This window comes from Petromyzon marinus, chromosome 33 (genome assembly GCF_048934315.1).
Source record: "Petromyzon marinus isolate PM22_M1 ecotype Great Lakes invasive population chromosome 33, UKy_Petmar_22M1.pri1.0, whole genome shotgun sequence".
In the NCBI taxonomy this organism is placed as follows: Eukaryota; Metazoa; Chordata; class Hyperoartia; order Petromyzontiformes; family Petromyzontidae; genus Petromyzon; species Petromyzon marinus.
Genome location: NC_133699.1, coordinates 2,589,111 through 2,610,554, shown reverse-complemented (window position 1 = coordinate 2,610,554; position 21,444 = coordinate 2,589,111). Strand labels below are relative to the sequence as shown.

Sequence of the window (21,444 nt, the reverse complement as noted above, 5' to 3'; positions counted from 1 at the left end):
ATTGTGTCCTTTCCCAGCCAGCGAAAGCCGAGAGTAGGAAAACGCAATTAGAAAAAAAAATTACAGCCGGTGAAAGGGGAAAAAGTGTAATTTATTTCAAGCGCCCAGATGTGGTTGTTTTTTTTTGTTCTCTCTTCTGTGCGGTCGCTAACAAAAAAAGTCCATTCTGAATGTGTCCTTGTCCGTATGCATTATCTTAAAGGTGCTCTGCCAGTGTGGCCAGATATAAATACCTGATTAGGGGTGGTATATTCTTCGGTACATATATATTGGACAAAAAAGACGCGTGCTTGGAATTTCGCTGAGAGACGGAGGAAACGCGTGGATTTGAGACCGTGCTCAGCGATGGAGACGCAGTTCACAACGTTGAGAAAAGGTGAGCAGGCTTGGGCCGGACACGTCGCTGGAAGGGATGATGACCGATGGTCAAGAATCGTGATGGGCATTAAGGAGACGGTGCAATTAGGTCGGCTTGTGTGCAGGTACTCGTTTCTACTGTAACATCGTCGCAACGCCGCGAGAGGATGGTGACGGCTCACGGGGGCCTCCTTCCAGCAGTGGATCGACCGTGACTGACGATGAAAAAAAAGAAACGCACCTCCGATGAGCACGGATGGCTACGTATGGTGCGAAAAAAAGTTCAACAGACATCAAATCCAACTTGCTACCTCTACCACTGAGATCAATGAGGGCGGCAGTAGCTGCGTGGTTGGAATGTCACCACTTCGTCCCACGCCAAGCCACGTACCGTCAGGACATGGATATTTATCGGCGCTCCTTCATCATCGCTGGGTGGGCCATCTGGGATATCCCTGGCAGACAGCATTGTCGGGGGGGTGCCCCCCACCACAAGGGCTGTAGGAGTTCAAGGAGAAGGCGCAGCTCCACACCACCTCAGCAGTAAATGCCGGACTACCAGAGACGTCCACGTGACAGAGAAAACTAAATATATCTCGGGCATTTTTTTAGAGGCAGACTGGGATGGAAATTCTGAAATATAAAAATGAACAAGAGCGGGTAGGAGGTCTCTATGACAGTTGAATTTGATCATGAAATCATCAGATCAATGTGCCTAAAGCCCTGCTTTGTTGGAGCAGCAGAGAGGTGTATGGAGTAGAGATATTTATAAATGAGAGAGGAGAGGTGAGCAGTTGCGAGTCCATGGAGGATCTTACAGACAGTGAGTGCGATCTGGAAGTTAATCCAGGACCTAGATTCGGAGCCACGGGAGGGATATGATCACATTTATGGGTGCGGGCGAGAAATATTGAATCAGTTGCAGCCATGTGCACATTACTCGGGGATTGTGCAGAGGTGAATTCGGAGAAGGGTGGCGTTAGACTACATAAACCAATTTGAAAGAGCAGAGAGGTCAACTTAAGTGTTAAGATAAGGGTGTTTGATGCAAAGGTTATGTTTATGTTCCTGCATGGGTCACGCATCTGGACTCTAACAAAACAACCAGAAAATAAGTGTAGCCTTTGAATGCAGGCACGTGCACAAGATGTTCGGACTTTCATGGAAGGAGATGGTGAGCAACTTGGAGCTTCTGAGTAGAATGTGGCAACGGTTGCAGATATAATCAGGAAGAGGAGGGTCTGTAGAGTGGGACACGTGTGATGGGTGGGACACGCGTGTGATGGGTGGGATACGCGTGTGATGGGTGGGATACGCGTGTGATGGGTGGGATACGCGTGTGATGGGTGGGACACGCGTGTGATGGGTGGGATACGCGTGTGATGGGTGGGATACGAGTGTGATGGGTGGGATACGTGTGTGATGGGTGGGACACGTGTGTGATGGGTGGGATACGTGTGTGATGGGTGGGATACGTGTGTGATGGGTGGGATACGTGTGTGATGGGTGGGATACGTGTGTGATGGGTGGGACACGCGTGTGATTGGTGGGATACGCGTGTGATGGGTGGGTGGAGGAGGAAATGTTACCGAGGTTGCCATTGGAATGGCGCCGAGAGGTCGACTGCCAAAGGGGAAGAGTTAAAGCCACAGAGGCTGGCAGCCTGTAGGAGCAGCCTGTAGGAGCAGACTGTAGGAGCAGACTGTAGGAGCAGATTGTAGGAGCAGACTGTAGGAGCAGACTGTAGGAGCAGACTGTAGGAGCAGCCTGTAGGAGCAGCCTGTAGGAGCAGACCTCTACGAAGGTCGGGTGTCAATGGCGAGGCGTGGCGGCGTCAATGGCTTCGGCCACGGTGACCTCTTGACCGTGGAGTCTGGGGACGAGGAAAGCCACAGCGGATTGAGTTTCAGAAGTCTGGCTGACATGCGATGCTAAACATATAAATACTTTAAGCGCTTGGAAGGAGAATAAACTACAGGATTGAACTTGGGCAAGTGTAAGCGCTGACGCAATGCAGTAACCGTCACGTGCTCCCGCTAGCGTCTCAAGAGTGTGTGCTTGACTTGCAACTGTTTTTGTTTTTGGGGCTATCATCTCAAGAACACTTTGCACGCCATTGATTATGGGTAAATGTCGGGTGTTTGAACCGTGGCCATGCCCCCGAAGCATCGTTATTGCACTCGGCTTCTCAGCGCACAAACACCGACAAAGATGTTTGCAAAATAAAGAAGTGATGGAAACGCAATCCGCCAGTTCAAATTCATTTGCAACTCCTTCTTTGGTTCTTTCGGTAAAGTCACGTAGAATGAGAATAAAATAATACATTGATAAAATAAAATACGTGACTTTACCGAAAGAATGAAAGAAGATGAATCCTTGCAGTCACGAAAGCATTAAATCGAAATCATTTGCAACTTACCACTAAAATTTCATACGGCTTCAATCAATATTTGAGTGGTAAATTAACTGATTATCCATTTAATAATACGAAAAATCCTCATTGAGTCACAAGGTTAATATTTGAGAGTATTCTGCTGGGAATGTTTGGCCGATCATTTGCGATGATGCCATAATTTATTAATTTATTTCCAAACTATCCACCACCTACAGCCACGACAGCATAGCGTACACCTCTCTACGCTGGTTTGCACGCCTTTATTACATTTTTGTTTGTTAGAGGCAGTAGTGGGGGGGAGTGCATAGAGATGTGGGAGCATAGAAGCACAATACAACAACACAGTTTGCTCCAGACAACATATAAATCCCCAGAGCCGAATAACGACCAGCTAGTTGAGAACCCGGGTTGAGATTTTCCACTGGCCACCGATGTTATCCACGGCCGGGAGTCTAACTCAGGTTGACTTCGTCTTTTTTTAGCGCAGCTCACTACCCCACTGCGCCAACCGCTCCACCCAACTCCAATTGAAGTTGCACTTGTAAAGCCCACGTCGTGAGCGATGGAATCGTGATCCGAAACGACGTGAATAAAAGCGATGTACAGGGTAGGTGGAGGTGACGGATAACGAGAACGGACGGACGATGCTGTCAGCGACGTAGGCGTGGCGTTGAGGCGCCGCAAATCAGGCCGTGGTGTTGATAAAGTGACGGGGTATTTGCGAAACGTGGGGAGACGTGCATTGGAGTATGACTGCACATGCTCAATGGTGCTTATAGCACATTGGGGATCCTCAGCAGAAGTTATTATTACCCCCGTCCTTTTCTCTCCACCCCACCCCTCTCAATGAGAGTCCGATGAGACTGTAATGTATAGTGCAGTGTATCGAGAGTGATGTATACAAGAGGCAGATACGCAGTGAGATGAGAGGAGAAAGCTGTAGACAGTTTTTTTTTTATGAGACAGAGTCGTGCATTACCCAACTTGCTCCACTGCAGTACTTGATCATGGTGGTGGTGAATACATGAGGGTGGGTGGTTTATTTTGGTCGCTGATTGCCCGTGGTGTAGATAGAAAGGGCGCCTACCAAAACAAACACGCGATGAACCAGCAACATTCACTTGGCACGCCTCACTGCCGATGAGTCCCGGAAGGGCAAAACCAGTCCAGAAAATGCTTGCACGAAACAAATCACGTGCTTGCCATCAATCCGGGAGGCCAAAAATTCCGTGAAAATAAAGGGTAGTTCATTGTTACGCGGAGATACAGAACGGAGATTGATTATTCAGTTCATTATTAGTGGAGGTGGGTTGGTGAAGGGTGGTTTGGTTGACACAAGTGCAGCCCTGCAATTCCTTGCTCATGGCACTGCTAGTAGATGGGCCTTCACTCGAGAGAGGCGTGAAGAGAGCCCTTCTAGAGGGGGTGATGTTGGCCTACTCTTCCCCGCTGGAGGTGGGTTGATGCTGCTAAGACGACATCACTGCGGCACGGATTGGTAGCAGAGGTTGGTTGCGTTGCTAGCGCCGGGCGTCGTTTGCTGGCTTGTTCGTTTGTTTGGATTGTCGAGATCACCAAGCCCGATCGAAAACACACGGCAAGAATGGCAATGACCTTGTTTATAAACAACGGGGCGATCTGTCGAGCGTCTGGACGATATCGATTTCATTCCATTCCGGTCTCGCGTGGCAAGGCGGTAATTCCAATCGCGTGCCGGAGGCGGGGGGGGGTTTGCACGGAGTCTTGAGAAGCCGCGCCACCTTCACTCACGTCCGCGTCCTTTACGATGCGACCGTTATTCGCAGGATTCTGTGACATTTTTTGCACTCCGCTCATTTGTGTGTGTGCCCAGTAATCATTCCATGGTGAGGGGGGGGGGGGGGAGAGAGGACGGGGGGGGGGAGCGATCAACTGTGGGGGGGGGCAGTGGAGGTAAATGAGCCACCTCCCACTGAGCGAAGGTTGACCGGAGGGCTTCCACAGAAGGCCTCGGTTGGTCTGCCGCAGCGTGGCGCCGTCGGTTTCCTGAATTGCCGAGGAGGCTCCGAACGTCGGACGAGTTGACCAAACGGCACGCGGCACGACTCGAGATCATGAACCAAGAGAAGGAACGAAACACAAATGTGGCTGATGGAGCTGGTTGTAATTACTGGCGAAACGTCGTACTCAGATTGTAAATGTTGTGGCTTGGCTCTCCAACACACCGGTTAGTGCTGTGCTAGTGACGAATTGGCCACGTTCTGTTCACGCGACAACCCTTACTAGTTGGCTGTGTCGGGTGGTGGCGGGTTTTAACGACACATTTATATATTTACGCGATTTAACCCAAAAAAACCTATATTATGAATTGCCAACATGCTTTCCAAAAAGCCCGGCTGGTTCTTTAAGTCCATATTTGTATAGTATGTGAGCAAAGGTTCGCAAACGAATGACAATGACATTGTGCTTGAGTAACGTTTTATGCCCGCGCGTGCAAGCAAACGTTGACTTCGAGGCTCGCTTGGTGCGCTGGGCTTGCCAGTTTGTCGTGGTAGCGGTGCGTGTGCGCCACTGCCAACAAAGTCTCTTAATTTCGTTTTATTGCGAGCAGGATGGTCTGCTGGAAAGAAATTGCGAAGCTTCCCCATCGCCCCTAGCCAAGGGATTTAGAGGCTTAAAATGGAAAATTCGTGTGTGCACGTTTTATACGTTATATGTAACGTTATATATGTATATTATGTGTAATATATATACGCGCTGTTGATTAATGATTCAACCACGCGGCACACTTGGCAAAGCCCTCATCTCACATTCAGAAAGTTGTGAGTTCAATAATTGGTTGGGGGCTGACTCAGCCCATCACCTCCTCGGAGGGTGGTGGGGGGGGGATAAAATAGTACCGTTGTGTGTAATGTCAAACAGTGGTCGTACTAAGCAGAGACCGGCCTTGCCACGAAAATGTGGAAATTCCCACCACTCTCTCGGGGCCCTGTCCGAGCTCAGGGCGACACTCTTGACTCGGCATAGCAACCACGAACGAGATGTCGCCGTAGTGTCGTCGTTATCACGCTGTGGACTTCCAATCCAGGGGTCGTCGGCTCGATATCCCGGCACGGTAGTGTAAACCGTGATCCGGGTTTCTCCAACCTCACCCCACCTCTGTGTAACCAGCAGCATGAATGCGTTAACCACAGCCAAGCAGCAAGTCGTTTGTGGTGGGGATAAAGTTGGGGGTGGGGGGGGGTACTCCCCCTCTTCCAAGATGTCCAGCCGGCGTGGAAGAGTAGGCCAAATACCATCGAGAGGAGGCGCTCTAGATCTCCTTCTAGTGGAGGCCCTTACGCAAGTATTAGCCTGAGTAAGCGCATTTAGGGCTCTGTACCTTAACTCTTTCACGCGAATTAATGCATTGCCTTGAGAAGTTTAGCGCGCAGGGAAATATCTAAATATATTTATCATGACCTCAGTGTAAATTTTAAGTAAAACGTGCCTTAGCAATAGTGACGGTCTCTGCGCGAAATCGCACAGTTTGCACATGCAACTCTCATGTATGTGACCAACAAACGTGAGCCAACGTGTGGATGTTAACGCACGTGTGTGTATGTGTGCATGTATGTGTGTGTGCTTGTGTGTATATGTGTATGTGTGCTTGTGTGTATGTGTGTTGATATGTGTGTGTGCTTGTGTGTATGTGTGTGTGCGGGGGGAGCGGTAGTGTAGTGGTTAGTGTTACGCTGCGCTACTAACCTGGCGAGCCGGGTTCGATTCCCCCTTACGGCCAACACCCAGTGACGATTATCTGAACTGATCCTGGGCCTCCCCTAGGTCGACTCAGCCTCAAATGAGTACCTGGTGCGATGTGTAAACATCGCCACTTGGGAGACAAAGGCGGCCGGGCGTGGTGCTGGCCACCCACCCCCTCGTGTGCCGTGCCGACCTTCATAGGTGCTCGCTAACAGCAATTGCGCCAACAGTCTGTTAAGGCTACCCGGGGGATCTATGTCTTTGTGTGTGTACAAACTTAATTCGTAGTGCAGTAGTTGGCACACTGCACTACGAACCGGACGTCCCCTTGTTCGACTCTCGCTCATGACTAATAACAGTAGCGAATGTTTGAACTTGGTCCTGGGCTTCCTCTAGGTTGGCTTTGCTTTAAAAGTGCGGTGGAGGTTACACTCAACTATTTGTTTTATTTTACCAGGTAAGGCCCACTGAGCTATACAGCTCGTGAGATAAAAGCAGGACAGCCGGGCGTGGTATTGGCTACGCACCTCCTCGTGCGCCGTTCCGGTCTTCATAGGGTGCTTGCTTTTCGCACTTGCCACAACAGCCTGTTAAGGTTGTACGGGGAATCTTTGTCTTTGTGCCCAACTACACCGACGTCTCGTGCAACGTCCTTCACTACTTTTCAGAGGGGGGCCACTTTCGCCGATAAGACATCACCAGCGTAAGTCCGCCACACATTTGAAACCATTGGGGGTTTGACAGCAACACGATGATGGGTGGTGTTGTCACTCGTGGTGTATTGTCGGGGGCCGCAAGTCAGGGGCCGCACTAAAGGCCACCAGGGGCCGCCAGTGGCCCACGTGGGCCTTGCAGTGAAGAAGGCTGCTCTGATGTGACGACGCGATCACATCAACAGAGCCTGGTGGGCCACACGCGGGCAATTATTCAACGCGTGCCACGTGGGGTCGCGTTGCCCGAGAGTGCTCGTAATCATCGTTCAACCTATGGTTTGTCCACTCGGTCGGCTTCCGCGATGCCACATGCAGTGGTCGAATGCTCAGCCACTGTTCAATGGTCAAATCCAGAAGGTTTCTTGTTCATGTCGAGCGGTTCTTAGCAAGCCCTCCTCCGTCACCGTCGTAGTGACATCGAGAGAATGCCGTTCTGATTCAGGCCAATGATGACAGATTCACAACAAATGAGTGCAGGTCCCCCCACCGTGAGGTACACGTACACACGTTATTTAACCATACTTCACCTCCCTGGCTAGTGTGGGTTGATTAAGGCTAGGAGCACGGATGCAGGGTTTACAGAAGCACAGTACGGTACAGCAACGTCTGCAATGGATTTTGCTGCAATGTGGTGCGCTGTGTTCTACTGCTCCATCATGTAGCCCCACACAAAGTGATTGCCACAAATGAACCACAATACCTTGCTTATCTCGTCAAGGAGCATTAACCATCACGTGAGCTCCGGTCATCCTGGCAGCAACTTTTGGCTGGTCATCGTACGAAGACGGCCACTGCACCGCATGCTTTTAGATGTCGTCTGGAACGCTCTTCCTTCCGATGTTGGGAAGCCACTGGAGCTATGCACTTTAAAATTTAATTTAAAAATCCATTTTTTTTCAACTGCTTTTTGTGTTTAGTTTGTTGTCCTCCCACAATGTGGGGTTCGAAATACACTCACCATACATTAAGTAGCCTATACCGACCCGTTTGTGCATCGTAGCCACCCATTTCAAGCACTATCCAGGCTCAACTCTGCTTAGCTGCTACAATCTGAGAAGATCAGCAGTATTGCGGGTGATTTAGTCACCCCCCCCCCCCTTCCAGAACAATAATATAAAATATTTCATTTGAACAATAGTTATGATAATCGGAGCAGTTTTTTGTCATGTGGACAATTGAATATTGTCTTGTATCCTACTACTCAAAAACCTGGTTATCACTTCTGTGGGTCCATGAAGAAATCACGCGATAGGCACGATGGTACACGTCGTGTATATGAGTGGCGTGCTGCTTATTGCTTGCACACTTATAATACAGTAGCAAGCTCTACTATTGTCAGAAACCATTACTGTTCCCTTTAACAACAGGTCCGGGAGGGACAGTGGTCTGGTAGAGTTATTATGTTTGGCCTGCAGACATCCGCACACAAGCTCACACATTTAACTTCACCTTTCTTTCAAATCTGATAAGAGGCACGGCACCTTGGCACGACACAGCAGCGGTAACATTGTGTCACGTGGGACGCATAACTTTTGAAAGAGAAAATAACATTTGTGAACAAAACAAAAAATCAACTTTAAACAAAACCTTTTCTTTACAGAATTTACAGTGGTCCCAGTTTGATGAAATGGATGTAATACTGCTCTCCTTGTTTACATTTTCCTCCCAACGCACAATGGGATGAGTTACGAGTTACTCATAAAGGCTGATGATACGAGCTCCTTGTAGCTTATAAACCTGAAAAAAAAAACCACAACAAGACGAGGGATTGTCATGTTTCAGTCGTTTGTTCCGCCGTGCCAGTAAATTCCATTCCTGTTTTACACATTAGCATGCCGTGTCGTACCCAACGACCTATTTTATCATAACAAAGAAATCCGTTGGAAATATGTGTTTTAAGTGCAAAGCCTACACTGTTGTATACGCGTGTTTCTGCTGTAGCCGCCGCAGCAGCAGTTGAACGGTGCATACTAAATGTGGGGGGGGGGGGGGTTTCGCCAAGAAGGCATATCAACCAAAAACATGTATTAGATTTCTCTTTAAAAAGGACGTTCACGGGGGGTATCGGTATTTTAGATCCAGGTTAACAGTGTGGGCATGTTGTCATTGTTGTCATGAGAATATGGAATTTCCACCACTCTCTCGTGGCCACTGGAGGAACATGAGCCCTGGTTCCATTGCTCGGTGTTTCGAGGGACCATTTCAAGGGGAAGCTGCCATGGTGCGATGGGTTGGCGCGCTGTGGATTTGCAATCCGGGGGGTCGCCGGTTCGATTACCCGGGGCAGCGGTTGAAATGGGCAGAGTTCTGCAATCCCCGTCCGACTTCTGTCAGGTCCAGAAGTATGAATGGGAAAAAAGAGTTAGTCGATCGGCAGGCCGCGTTGTGGTAGGGTCAAGCGAGGGCGCTCCCATCTCTCCCAAGGTCAGTGTGGAAGAACAGCCAAAAAATACCCTTCAGAGCAGTGCTCTTCACTGTGTAAAGACAGTGTGTCGGCAAGCTTCGGGAAGGTTCGGGAATTCGCCATGGAGGTAGGAGGCCGACGCCGGGAATACAAAGGGGGGAGGAGCGAGGTTCGGGGCTGTTTGGTTTGGGGCTTCGGGCCGTCGTCGACCCTCTTCACGTCGCCCCTGTGTCCACGTCTCAAAAAAGAAACCCTCAACAGTCCGTGTCCGAAGTCACTACAATGGCAAGGCCCGCGGGACACTGGCGGCCTCTGGTGGCCTTTAGTCAGCCCCCCTACAATACACAAAGGGTGACACCCCCCCCGCCCCCCATTATCATCGTACTGCTGTTAAACCCCCAATGGTTTTAAATGTGCGACGGCCCTCGCACTGACGATGTCTTATCGACGAAGGTTTAGTGGAGAACACTGACCTAGAGAGAGGCTCCTTTGAGCTCCTTCTCGTGGAGGGCTCTCCTCCGGCATTGACTTGAGCAAGCAAATTTCAGGGCTGCACCCTTGCACGCGTTTGCAAAACTTTTTCGTCTCACGTTGAGCGGCAGGAGCGAGCGTTGGCCGTGACTCGAGGAGCTGCCACCGCCAAGCCACGAGCTCGCGGTGTTAAACGCCGCTGTCGGCCTTCGCGCGATGCATAAAAAAGGGGGCAGATACAGGAGGATTACAAGGTGGTAATGCTCGAATTTCACTGCGGAAAGAATAGGCTTAAGTTTTAACACTGTGCTGTGTGTGTGTGTGGGGGGGGGGGGGGGGTAGTGTGTGTGTGTGTGTAAGGAATAGCTGCCGATGCAAAAAAAGAAAACACCCTGCGGTTTTTGTGACCTCCACGTACCGGTTTAATGGCGCTCCTCCAATGCATCAACGGGCAAATTAAGCAGAGGGTGGGGGGGGGGAAATCGCTCGACAAAAGGGAAATTTTCAGCTTCCAGTTGAATTAATCCCCGGCATAGGAAGAGGAAAATGGATATTGGGTTAAATGTGTGAAGACATTCCAAGGACGATCAGTCATGGTTAGGGCTGACACTCTTTTGCACAGTTCACAGCTGGTGACTGCAGTGTGTGGAGAGAAGGGCTGACAGTGGGGGGTGCGAGGGGCTGGAGGAAATCGGAGTGTGTGGGGGGGGGGGGTGCTGAAGGGAAGATGTGATTTCTGCATTGCGTCTGGCATTACGAGGTGATGTAATGCACCCACACGCGCCGTGCGGATGAAACACGACCCGCTCTGATGGCACATCGAGCGTGATCTGAAAGCAGGACACACCGTGAAATGGATCGCAAACGACATCTGCGGCGTGCACGTTCTTGGATTTGAGTAAAGTTGTCAAAATTCCCCTGCGAGATATAGTTGGGGTGTTTGTTATTGTTGGTTTCAATCTCAATTTGTTGTTTATCGGGAATAACCTTTGTAACGCGATGTGTAAGGCGTATAATAATTGAAGGTGCGGGGGTGATGGGGAGTGGGCTATGCAATAAATAGAAGCAGTGGGTGGTGTGGAACTGTTTTGAGTGCTTCCTCCGATTTGTAACGGCCTTGAGTGGTAGTCACCACCATCCCCTGGTGACTGCTGGGGGTGCGGTGTTTTCTTTCCCTCTCTCTCGCGTCATTTGGTGGCAACTGACGGTGATGGGAGGGGTTGTCTCGCGCACACGCACAAAGCAACGTCTCAGCAGATTGTGGCCCCGCAAGAATTAGACAAGAATTAGACAAGAATTGGACAAGAATTGGACAAGAATTGGACAAGAATTAGACAAGAATTAGACAAGAATTAAACAAGCCCTCAACAAACAAAATCCGCAAACGTGCTTGTGAGCGCGGAATATGTACAATTAATATTTACAAAAAAAATCAAATGCACAAGACTGAAAGCTGGTGAGGTTGTGTATCGGGCCCTCCCGTTATTTGGCAAAGCCTGGAGGCTGTGCATTGAGAATTGCTGCGGACACCATGATTAAGACAATGCGAACAATGATGACAATTGATTCCTGTGATTCCCCCCCCCCCCCCCCCCATAATGTAGTAATTCTCAATAAATATGTACATCTGGTGTAATAACTACGTATACAATGTCAATTGCATATACATGATATTACGTATGATGTTTTTTTTAAACGACCAAAAATTAACCCGTTTGACGTTTTAGCCAACAGCCCTTCTTCAGCAAAAAGCTGCAGCACACAGGCAGCGCAACGCAGAGCGCTCAACACAATACGCGGACGTGCTCTGAATGTGAATGTGATGGTGATGGATAATAAATGCTGATGCAGCAGCAGCATAAGCAGGGACTCTTGGTTCTCACTGCGGTTCCAGCACAGAGAGAGGATCTGCATCGTGCGCGATGACCAAGATAAGACGAATGAAATGAATTACTAATGCACCATTGGCCCGGCTGCCTCACGTTTGCAATGATGTTTGGTCTTTAAAGGAATCACTTACTTCTCAACAATATAATTGCGTGCACAAAAAAACCCCACTCGAAACTACGTGGAAAAAAATCACATTAATGTATACGGATATACGTGTGTTGGATGCTTGAAGGAGCAACCTATGTTTGATCCATCAAGCATTTGGTGAATATTTTATGGCCGATACGCACGCACACATTTGCGGGGTTGCGATCCTCAGAGAGGGCAGGCACGGAGTGGGTTTTAAATCTGAGCGCGTGTACGGCCACAACCAGAATGTCTAGCCAGGTGGGTTCTCGTTTAAATAAAAAAAAAGCAAATGCATATGTTCGTAACTGGGCACGGTATTGATTGAGTATGCGTACGAACACGACACACAGAGACAAAAATCCACCTTATAGCCTTTAACAGACTGTTAGGACAAGTGCTGTTCGCGAGCACCTATGAAGGACGGCACGGCACGCGAGTGGGTGGGTGGGTGGCCAGCACCACGCCCGGCCGACTTTGTCTCCCCAGTAGCGATGTTTAGGTACCGTACTCATTTGAGGTTGAGTCAACCTAGGGGAAGCCCAGAACCAGTTCAGATAATAGTCACTGGTGTTGGCCGTGAGCGGGAATCGAACTAGGCTGTCCGGGTTCATAGTGCAGCGTAGCGCTAACCGCTACACTACCACTCCCCACAACCTAGCCCTATACACTCAATAGAATGGTACAAGCGTATAATTGAAACACACGCGCGCGCACACACACACAATCACAAAATCACACAAAGACGATCTCTCTTTTTTATTTGAAATCTCTCAACCAATTCCTAAGCCAGGGAGATTTCCGTTGCACATTTTAATGGCTATGACTCTTTACAAATAAAAAGAAATACATGGGCTAAATGAAGACACAGTCATTTGGAAATCTACCGCATTTACGCCAACCTTAAACACAAGCATTTCACCGACATGAGAACGCGCGCCATTGACGCAGACAAGCATGACATTATGACCATTCCATTAAGATTAAAAACTACCGTGTATATCATAGCATTTCTGTCAAATACGCCATCGATCATCGATCGCGCAACTCCACCATCCACGGTGTTACCAACATTCTCGTACGTGAAATGTGCTTCTCTATGTAAAGCGTTGTAACAGTGGTAACTCACCGCGTGGCAATGGGGTACATTCGTATATGCAAGTGACATTCACACAGCGCGACATGAGCATATAATACGCAGACCACGGATGAACGATGTATCCATTATGTTGACATGAAGAAATATTAGCGTCGAAGAAAATAGCGACATTAAAAATGGAAAAAAATGTGTCTGCAATTCATACACTTTGTAATCATGCATACATTTTTTTTATGTTTTTTGTACAAAATTATTTAAAAGGCCGTGGCATTACCAGACTCCAGGTCAGCGGGACAGCATAGTCCACTAAAAGGTTGAAATATTGGCCAAGTCCTGTATAAATCAGTCAGTAGGTATACTTGTGACGCTGCTGAAATTCTATGTAAATCTCGATTGGGACTGGCGACCACGTATGGTGATAAAGTATTCAAAATCTGGAATGGAATTAACCGGAATCTGGAGTCTTCATTAAAGCACCTCCACAAATCAAAGTAAACTCGCACTCGGCACCAGAAACTGCCCGTGACAACAAAACACAGCTATGGAGTCCACGTAGTTGGAGTCACAACAGCATCTCATGCCGTTCCATGCAATTCAAATCCGCTGAAATCCATGCCCCGCGTACACAGCAGACAGCCTTACCATTGGTCGACTTGGTAAGGGTCGCGCAAATATGGGCCATGTGGGCCATTCATTCCATTCCGCCACTTTCCGCCAATTTGCAACAGTCTGTTCGCGAGCCAAGTCAAATTAGTGGGGGGGGTGGGTGGGGAGCGAAGCACGAAGACAGCGGGAGACCGCACAACAACTCGCGATTCCGCACACAGAGAGCGCCGTTTCGCAACAACAACAACAACAAAAACCACGCACACGGTCGGAGCGCGACCAACGCAACCGGGACTGGACGCCACGCAGAAAGGTGGTACCAGGAGGCCGCTCAGCAGCAGCCCCGTAGCGTCGGGATCGGGGCGGGGGGGGGGAGAATGACTGAAGGAGGGAGCTGAGATCCCCACTACCCCCTCCTGCTGGCTGACAACTCAGCCGCCGGCACCAACCGCCCACCACCAATCCCACCACCAAACCCTTCTAAATGATGACGTTACAATTATGTGACGGACGTCGCAGAAATCTTCCTCGTGTGTCCACAGCGAGGGCGAAGAAGAGCCGGAGCAGAGTGCGTGATAGGTAAATTGCTGATCGTTTCGTCGTTCTTGGTTGTGTTTCGCGTTTACACCGTTTTAAAATATTCTCCACCCCCCCACCTCCCACTTCACCCTTTAAAGTAAGGTCATGCTACGCTATTGCGCGCCAGTGGCCGGAACCCAGGAAAGTTGAAGGCAGGCAAGCAGCTCAACAACAGCCCGCTAGGGTTGTGATCCAAGTTGAAATACCCACGAGACCCTGGCCACTGATTTAGGATTGCAAGGTTGAATGTTTTGTTAAGTTTTTTTACGCTCGCACGAATAAAATATTCGGCGGCACGGTGGCGAGATGTTAACTACCTCGCCCGGTATACAGTAGGTCGTGGGTTCGAACCCGACCCTGTCGCCTGTTGTATATTTGGAGTTTGCGTGTTCTCCCTGTGGTCGCGTGGATTTTTCTCCGCATCCTCCGGGTTTTCCTTCCACATACAGAATCAACATGCGTTGCGAATATTTGGCTGCTATAAATTTCCACATGATAAGCCACTTCGTTGAGCTATCATTTGTGGCAAGGTCGCTTCTAAGAACGAGTTATATAGCTCAGTGGGCCTTGCCTGTTAAAATAAAATACAAAAAGTTGAATATTCTTGCGGGAGGGCCGGGGTTGTTAGCAAGCAACCGTTTCATCTGGCACGGCACGTGAAGTTGGCAGAGGAGCTAGCACCGTTATCCCACCCATGGCCATCCTTTGTCTCTCCCATGCACCAGTGTTGACACATCTGCTGCACGTGTGCTCATTTTTATATCAACAGCTCACTGCTGCACCCTTCACTGACGAACAGGAATATGAGCACTCTGCATTTCTCGCTCTCACACACACATATTAACCGCATAATACGTACACATGTGCAAACAAATATAAAGATCTCAATATAGCCTTACAGACTGTTGAGGCAAGTGCTGGTAGCGAGCACATGTTAAGGCCAGCACAGCTCACGAGAGGGTGGTGTGGCCGGAAACCAACCCGGTTCGCACACACACCACACGGTATACTGTACATTTTAGGCTGAGTTGACCGAGGAGAAGTCGTGACCAGGTACAGATTCCAATTTCCAACGATCGTTGTTTATGGCTAGGAATCAAACCCGGGTCACTTTTCTTTGTATCGCCAATCACTAACCGCCTTGCCGCCTCTCCCCCAAAACATACACTACTACTATTGCTCTAACAGCAACCGCCATTCGCCCCGAAGTGGTGATGGCATCACCACAGCACTCGTGCCAAGCTAGGTGCACTTGAAGGGTACGTGAAGTGTCAAAGGCTCGCTGGAAGGTCACGGAACAGACCACGGTCTCATACCTGTCAACCCCTCATCAGTGGCTACCTAATTACAGACCAATTCAGACCTTATTGGTCACCCCGTGCCCTTATAAATCTCAACGTTCATCCTACAAAGTCCCATCACTAGAGAGAAACACAAACAAATAGACAATTTTTGTATTTCCAGTATTGCAACGGCTGTACACCGTATGAATCTGAAAATCAATTTCCCTTGTACAAGAATACGGGGTCGTGAACCGTGATGGTTTGACAGGCATGCGGACTCAACGTGTTCCCCGCTCCGCTCGTTGTTGCGAGCGTCGCTCATCCACCCTCCGTTGTTGCTGGAGGGCGACTGCCTCCAACTTCCAAGTAGCATCCTTCACGAGCCTCCTCTACAGAGGCCGATCTTTACACTGCTGGTATCAGCCATTGAGAAGTATGTACCACATCTTTTCTCCAGCTCATGCCGAGCCCATTTATCCCCCCCCCCCTCCATCCAATCAAACAGAAGGTGCTTGGGTAAGCGTTCGCTGAGCATGCTGGTTACATGACACTGCCAACGCAGCCTCGCCTGCCAGGGGAGCTTACTGATGGAACTGTGTCGAGACCTTTAAAAGATCTGTGAAATCCTCGTAAAATCCAGGATTGTTAAACCTACAGTAGGATGGATCATAGGCAGGCCAGCCTGAATGGTTTGAACCGGCGCTGATGTTCATTTAGAGGGTTCCACGTTTCGCAAGCGTAGAGCAAGGGAGGGGCATCACTGTGATCGAGAAGACCCGGAGCTTCATGTGGAGCGATAGACCAGGCAGCTTCCATGCAGAGTTGAGGCAGCAGATAAAAAAAGGATAACGCTGCTCAACTAAGTAAAATCTCCATTGCCAAACCAGCACAGGTCATAAGCACATTGCCCAGGTACGGAAACTCAACAGACAAAAGACACAAACAAAACACTGGCCCAGTACAAAACAAACTGTGCAACTGCAGCATTAGCAACAGCATTGCTGCATACCGTGACCAACAAGCACACACAATGGGAATAAAACAAACACTTAAATCCATGCAATTAAGTGTAAACGTACGGAAACGCGCGTAATTAGCGGAGCATGGAAACGAAGGCCAGTAACAAACAAGCGGCACGCGGATCGCGGAATTCCCACCCAGACGCAACACCAACAGCACCAACAGCCGTCACGCAGACGGCGGAGACAGCTGCGTTGTGCTCACGCGAAAGGGGATGGGGTGGGGGGTGGTCACAGAGGCCGCACTCCACCGGTGGATGTCTGCTCCGTCTCCACACCGCTCGCCGCTTGCGGGAGGGATGCGCCGAATGAAAAACCTCCTCGCGCATCCAAGCGACGCGGGCGCTGTCCAGCGAGGCCGGGGCGCGCAGCCGCTTACGAGCTCAACGATTCTGTACCCCAGCGATACATGACGAGCATCGTCATCCGTCTGTATGGAGCGAGTTTGCTTTGTTTCCTATTCTCTCCGCAGAAGGTTGCAAAGATGTGTGTTTGTGTGTGCGTTGAACTTCTTTCGCCACCGGACGTGACCAACCACGCTAATAGGAGGTGCAGGGGGAAGGACGGCAAACTAAACGCAAAAATGCAGGTCTACAGAAATGAGTTATCAATCTCGACGATGATTTAAAAGTGCATCGCCCCAGTGGCTTCCTGACATCGGAAGGAAGAGCGTTCCAGACGGCCGCGGAAACGCGTCTGAAAGCGCGCGATGCGGTGACCGTCTGTTTTGTCGATGGCCGGTCAAACGCCGCCGCTGTTGCTGCTGTTGCTGCTGTTGCTGCGGCTGCTGCGAGGATGACCACCGGATCTCGCGTGATGATGGTTGATGCTCCTTGACGACATCAGCTGCTCGCAGTTGACGTGTACCCTTCACCACGTCGACGCAAAGTCCCGGCCTGCGGAGGTCGTTCCTTTCGTGTGCTGCTCGCTGGCGATGGCAGACGCAGTACTGGAGCGGCGAGCGAACGCAGTCCACGGCAATAATACGTGCCACGCGAACCCAGGTTTCTATGCATGTTGGGCTTCTTTCGCGCCGCACGTAGCCAAGCGTGCTAATCGGAGGTGCGGCGGAAGGACAACGGTCTGAACACAAAAAGTAGTAAGAAAAAAATGAGTTTTCAATCTGGCTGATTTAAAAGTGCATAGCTCCAGCGGCTTACTAATATCGGAAGGTAGTAGCGTGGTGAGCATGGCCCTGGTGCAAGCAGTGACGTAGCCTCCCCCCCCCCCCCCCGCCGCCGGTGCAGTTGCACCGCCTGTACACTTGATAGCTAGAAAGCACTGCGGGCACCCTTGGCTACTGAACGTGAGGACTCCATGGCCACTTGCCACATGAATCTCCAAATCGTTTCCAAGGCGCTGACATATCCTAATAATGGCACATCAGCAATCATTGTTTCCTAAGCCAAGCCCACCCAGGGCAGGTTTCATCCGCCCGAGGCCGTGTTTACACCTACAAGCGTTTTATCTGCCCTAATTTTTGTTGTAAATAAATTAAGTCAAAAAATAAAAAAAATAATAATAATCACGTATTCACGTCAAGCCGAGCACGCGGCAAACGTGCGATTTGCGCCAACCACACGTGCGATTGTGTGCCCGCCGCACGTGGCAACGACCTCGCCAGACACGGGCGGCGGCTGGAAAACCCGGCATTCGTTTATTTATTTAAGTGCCAAAAAAAAGGCCTCGACTGCAAGACCCGTCCGTCGTGAAGTCGGCACACGCGAACAATGCAACGAGCTTTCTTGCCGCCCACGAGCACCGCCCGTGACAACTTCACGGAAAGCAGCAAGCGCGTTTACGCGGAGCAACGTATGCCAGGCGCGGTGTACATCACCACGGTGCCAGTCTCAATAATAATAATAATCATAATAAAAAACAAAGTCAATGGTCAAAAGCGGATGAAGTGAACGTGAGTTCTTGCTCAAAATGAGAATTGACGCATCGGTGCTTATATCCCGTTTCCAGCCCTGGGCCAGTGGTGGAAATTCCTCCTTCCTTTGGCGGGGGGAAGTCTATCCAGAGGGCAATCGCTGTGGACTTTCCCACGAAGTGTTACCGTATTTTATGGACCCTCCCGCCCGTGCGATGATGGGTCAAGTGGCCCTGAAACCGGGATTTGAACTCGCAACCTTTCCAATCCGCGAGCCGCTCATTCATCCGCCGAGCCGCCCAATACGAGGACCGTCACAACTCATGAAGCGTAACGCGTTTTTTTTACACGGCGCGCACACACACACACCAGAGCCGAGTGTATATAATCACGTGCCAGTCGCAGCAACGCAGGGTCATGGGCCAAAGAGAGAGAGATCGGTTCCCGTGTATTTTCTCTCCGTCCGCGTCATTTTAGATTTCCCTTTTCATTTTCTGCTTTGCCGTGTGCTACATCCACCAGGGGATTTGGGGGTACATCTGCGCAGAGCTGGAGAAAAATGGGGGTGGGAGGGGGGGGTCAACATTCCATCGCCCTGAAAGGTCACACTAATTTATTTATTTAGCTTCACTTCCAGAGCGTGTATATGTGTGTAAAGTGCTTGCAAGCTTTATAGCATGGGCGGGGGTGGTGGTGGGGAGGGGGGGGATGTGGTGGATGAACGTTCTACATTTGAATGAGCGTTCACAGAACCGAGCGCGAACCGCACTGTCAAAAGATGATCACTCACCGGCAGGCGCAACGGCGAGCGTGCGTGAGTTATGGCAAAGCAAGGCAATTAACTCGTGAGAGATGTTCTCAGATGTAAAATTACGCTCTCTGCCCCCCCCCACCTCACCCCTCTGTCTTTGCCTGGCCTCCTTACTTTCATCACCACGGAGGGCAAAATGTAACCCCCTTCACCTCCCGATTCCCACGAGACTCCCTCCGTCCCTGCACCTCCACGCCGCTGCCTTGGCGCTCCGCTTCCCTCGCAAACAAAGAGATTCCTGCCTCTCGAGCCACCTCCCACACTCGGCCCTGGCTCGAGGCTTGGGGTCGGGGCGTGGGTAGAAGGGAACTGGATCTGGCGAGGAGGATGGAGTTGGCAAGGGTCGGGAGTTCAGAGCCGTAGCGAGATGCAACTTGAAGATTGGTGGCAGGGTTCAGGTGGGATTACGGGCGGCCGTGATCAAGAGAGAATAATCGAAGGTGAGAAGGGATGGAGATAGCGTTCAGCGAACTGCATCTGGAGAAGATTTCGAGGGTTAGCGTGAGGGTACAGGGAAAGGGTACAGGGAGACAGGTTATATGTTCGCATAATAACGTATGCATGTATGTTGAACTTCTTTCACACCGTATGTAGCCAACCGTGCTAATCAGACGCACTTAAATAATAAACACGTAAATAATCATTTAAGTATTCACGATAATTTCGGAGAGACCTGCTCTGCAGAAAAAGTATGGGGAATTACAATGGACAGCATTGTATTGAAGCAAATCTATGGGGAATACGATGGCGTTACGAAGGGCCTCGGTTTGAGGATGGGAATCTACCACTGGACCACAGACAGGAAAGAGTTTGGGTCAGAGCTCGGGTATGGGAAGCTGGCCGTGCAAACGATGGAAGGATTGACAAGGGTTTAGAAGGGCCTCTCTAGAGGGGCGGCAGAGACGAGAAGAATCATGGTAAGGGCAACGGGGAACTAGCTCAAGAGAGGACAAAGCAGTTGGGAGGAAAATGGTGGTGGGGAGGGAGGGAGGAAGCCATGTTTAATTTCTCACTGAATATTTTCCGGGACGCTGTGTGGACCAGAGTAGGTGGCACGCAACTAAATCATAGCGAGGGACGAACTCTACAATGCGGCACAAAGGGTGCAGAAATAGACTTCGGCTCGCCGACCTGGACTGACGGACCTGGCTAAACCTAAGCCTCGGGTCGTCGCGGGTCCCTGTTTAGAACTTGTGGCCAAATCACCCCGGGAACGCGCCCGTTTCCGATTGAATCTCGCAGGCTAAGCAGGAGCGAGCCTGGACGGCGCTTGGACGGGCAAGAGCCGTGCACGGGGCCGTCGGGCGCTCAGTGGTGAGGCCGACCACTGCGACCGGGAACTCCGCACACGCCGTCACTCTCACACCGTGGTCATGAGCTTCAGCGACCCCGAGCGGCAGCGCAGGATCTTCTTCTTGAGCGCGTGCGACGCTTTGATGCGGCAGATCTGAGCCTGGGGGACGCAGCCCTCGGCCGCCGCCGCCGCCGCCGCGGCCGCCGCAGCCGCCGCGGCCGCCGATGCAGTGGCGGCCGCGGTCGCGGCCGTCGCCTGCGGGCCCTGCCCGGACGGCCCCGGAGGGCCCCCGCCGAGCCTCCCGCCGCAGCCCTGGCGGTACGTGGGCCACACGAGGCCGCCGGCGCGGGGTCCGTCTGACGACGACGACGAAGAGGATGAGAAGAAGGAGGAGGAGGAGATGGAGGAGGAGGTGGCGGTGGAGCCGGCGAGGGCGGGCTCCGCGCGGCCGCCCCCTTCGGCGACGTCCGCCGGGCCCACGGTGTCGACGCCGCCACCACGGGCAACTTCCGCGTCGTCCGCGTCGCAGTCCGTGTCTTCCTCGTCACGGTCGTCGTCATCGTCGTCGTCGTCACTCGAGCCCGTGGCTCCGAAGCTGCGGGGATAGGAGATGGGGGACGGAGCGGGGATGTATATACGTGTACGTGTGTTGAAGGACAACAAACTAACGCACAAAAAGTAGTTCTAAAGAAATTCGTTTTCAATTTAGATTTTAAAGTGGGTAGCTCCCAGTGGCTTCCAAATATCTGAAGGAAGAGGGTTCCAGACGGTCGCAGAAGCGCATTTGAAAGCACGCGATGC

The 21,444-nt window shown here is 50.8% G+C and overlaps 1 protein-coding gene across 1 annotated transcript in view; it reads right to left on the bottom strand.

Moving 5' to 3' along the window:
- Window positions 1-12,823: 12,823 nt before the first annotated feature.
- LOC116948248 (uncharacterized) overlaps window positions 12,824-21,444 on the bottom strand; it is a 35,477-nt gene continuing 26,856 nt past the window's right edge. Inside the window, exon 5 of the mRNA XM_076071446.1 lies at window positions 12,824-21,238. Coding sequence (XP_075927561.1) covers window positions 20,710-21,238 — 529 coding nt within the window. The 3' untranslated portion in view covers window positions 12,824-20,709. The remainder of the gene's footprint in view (window positions 21,239-21,444) is intronic.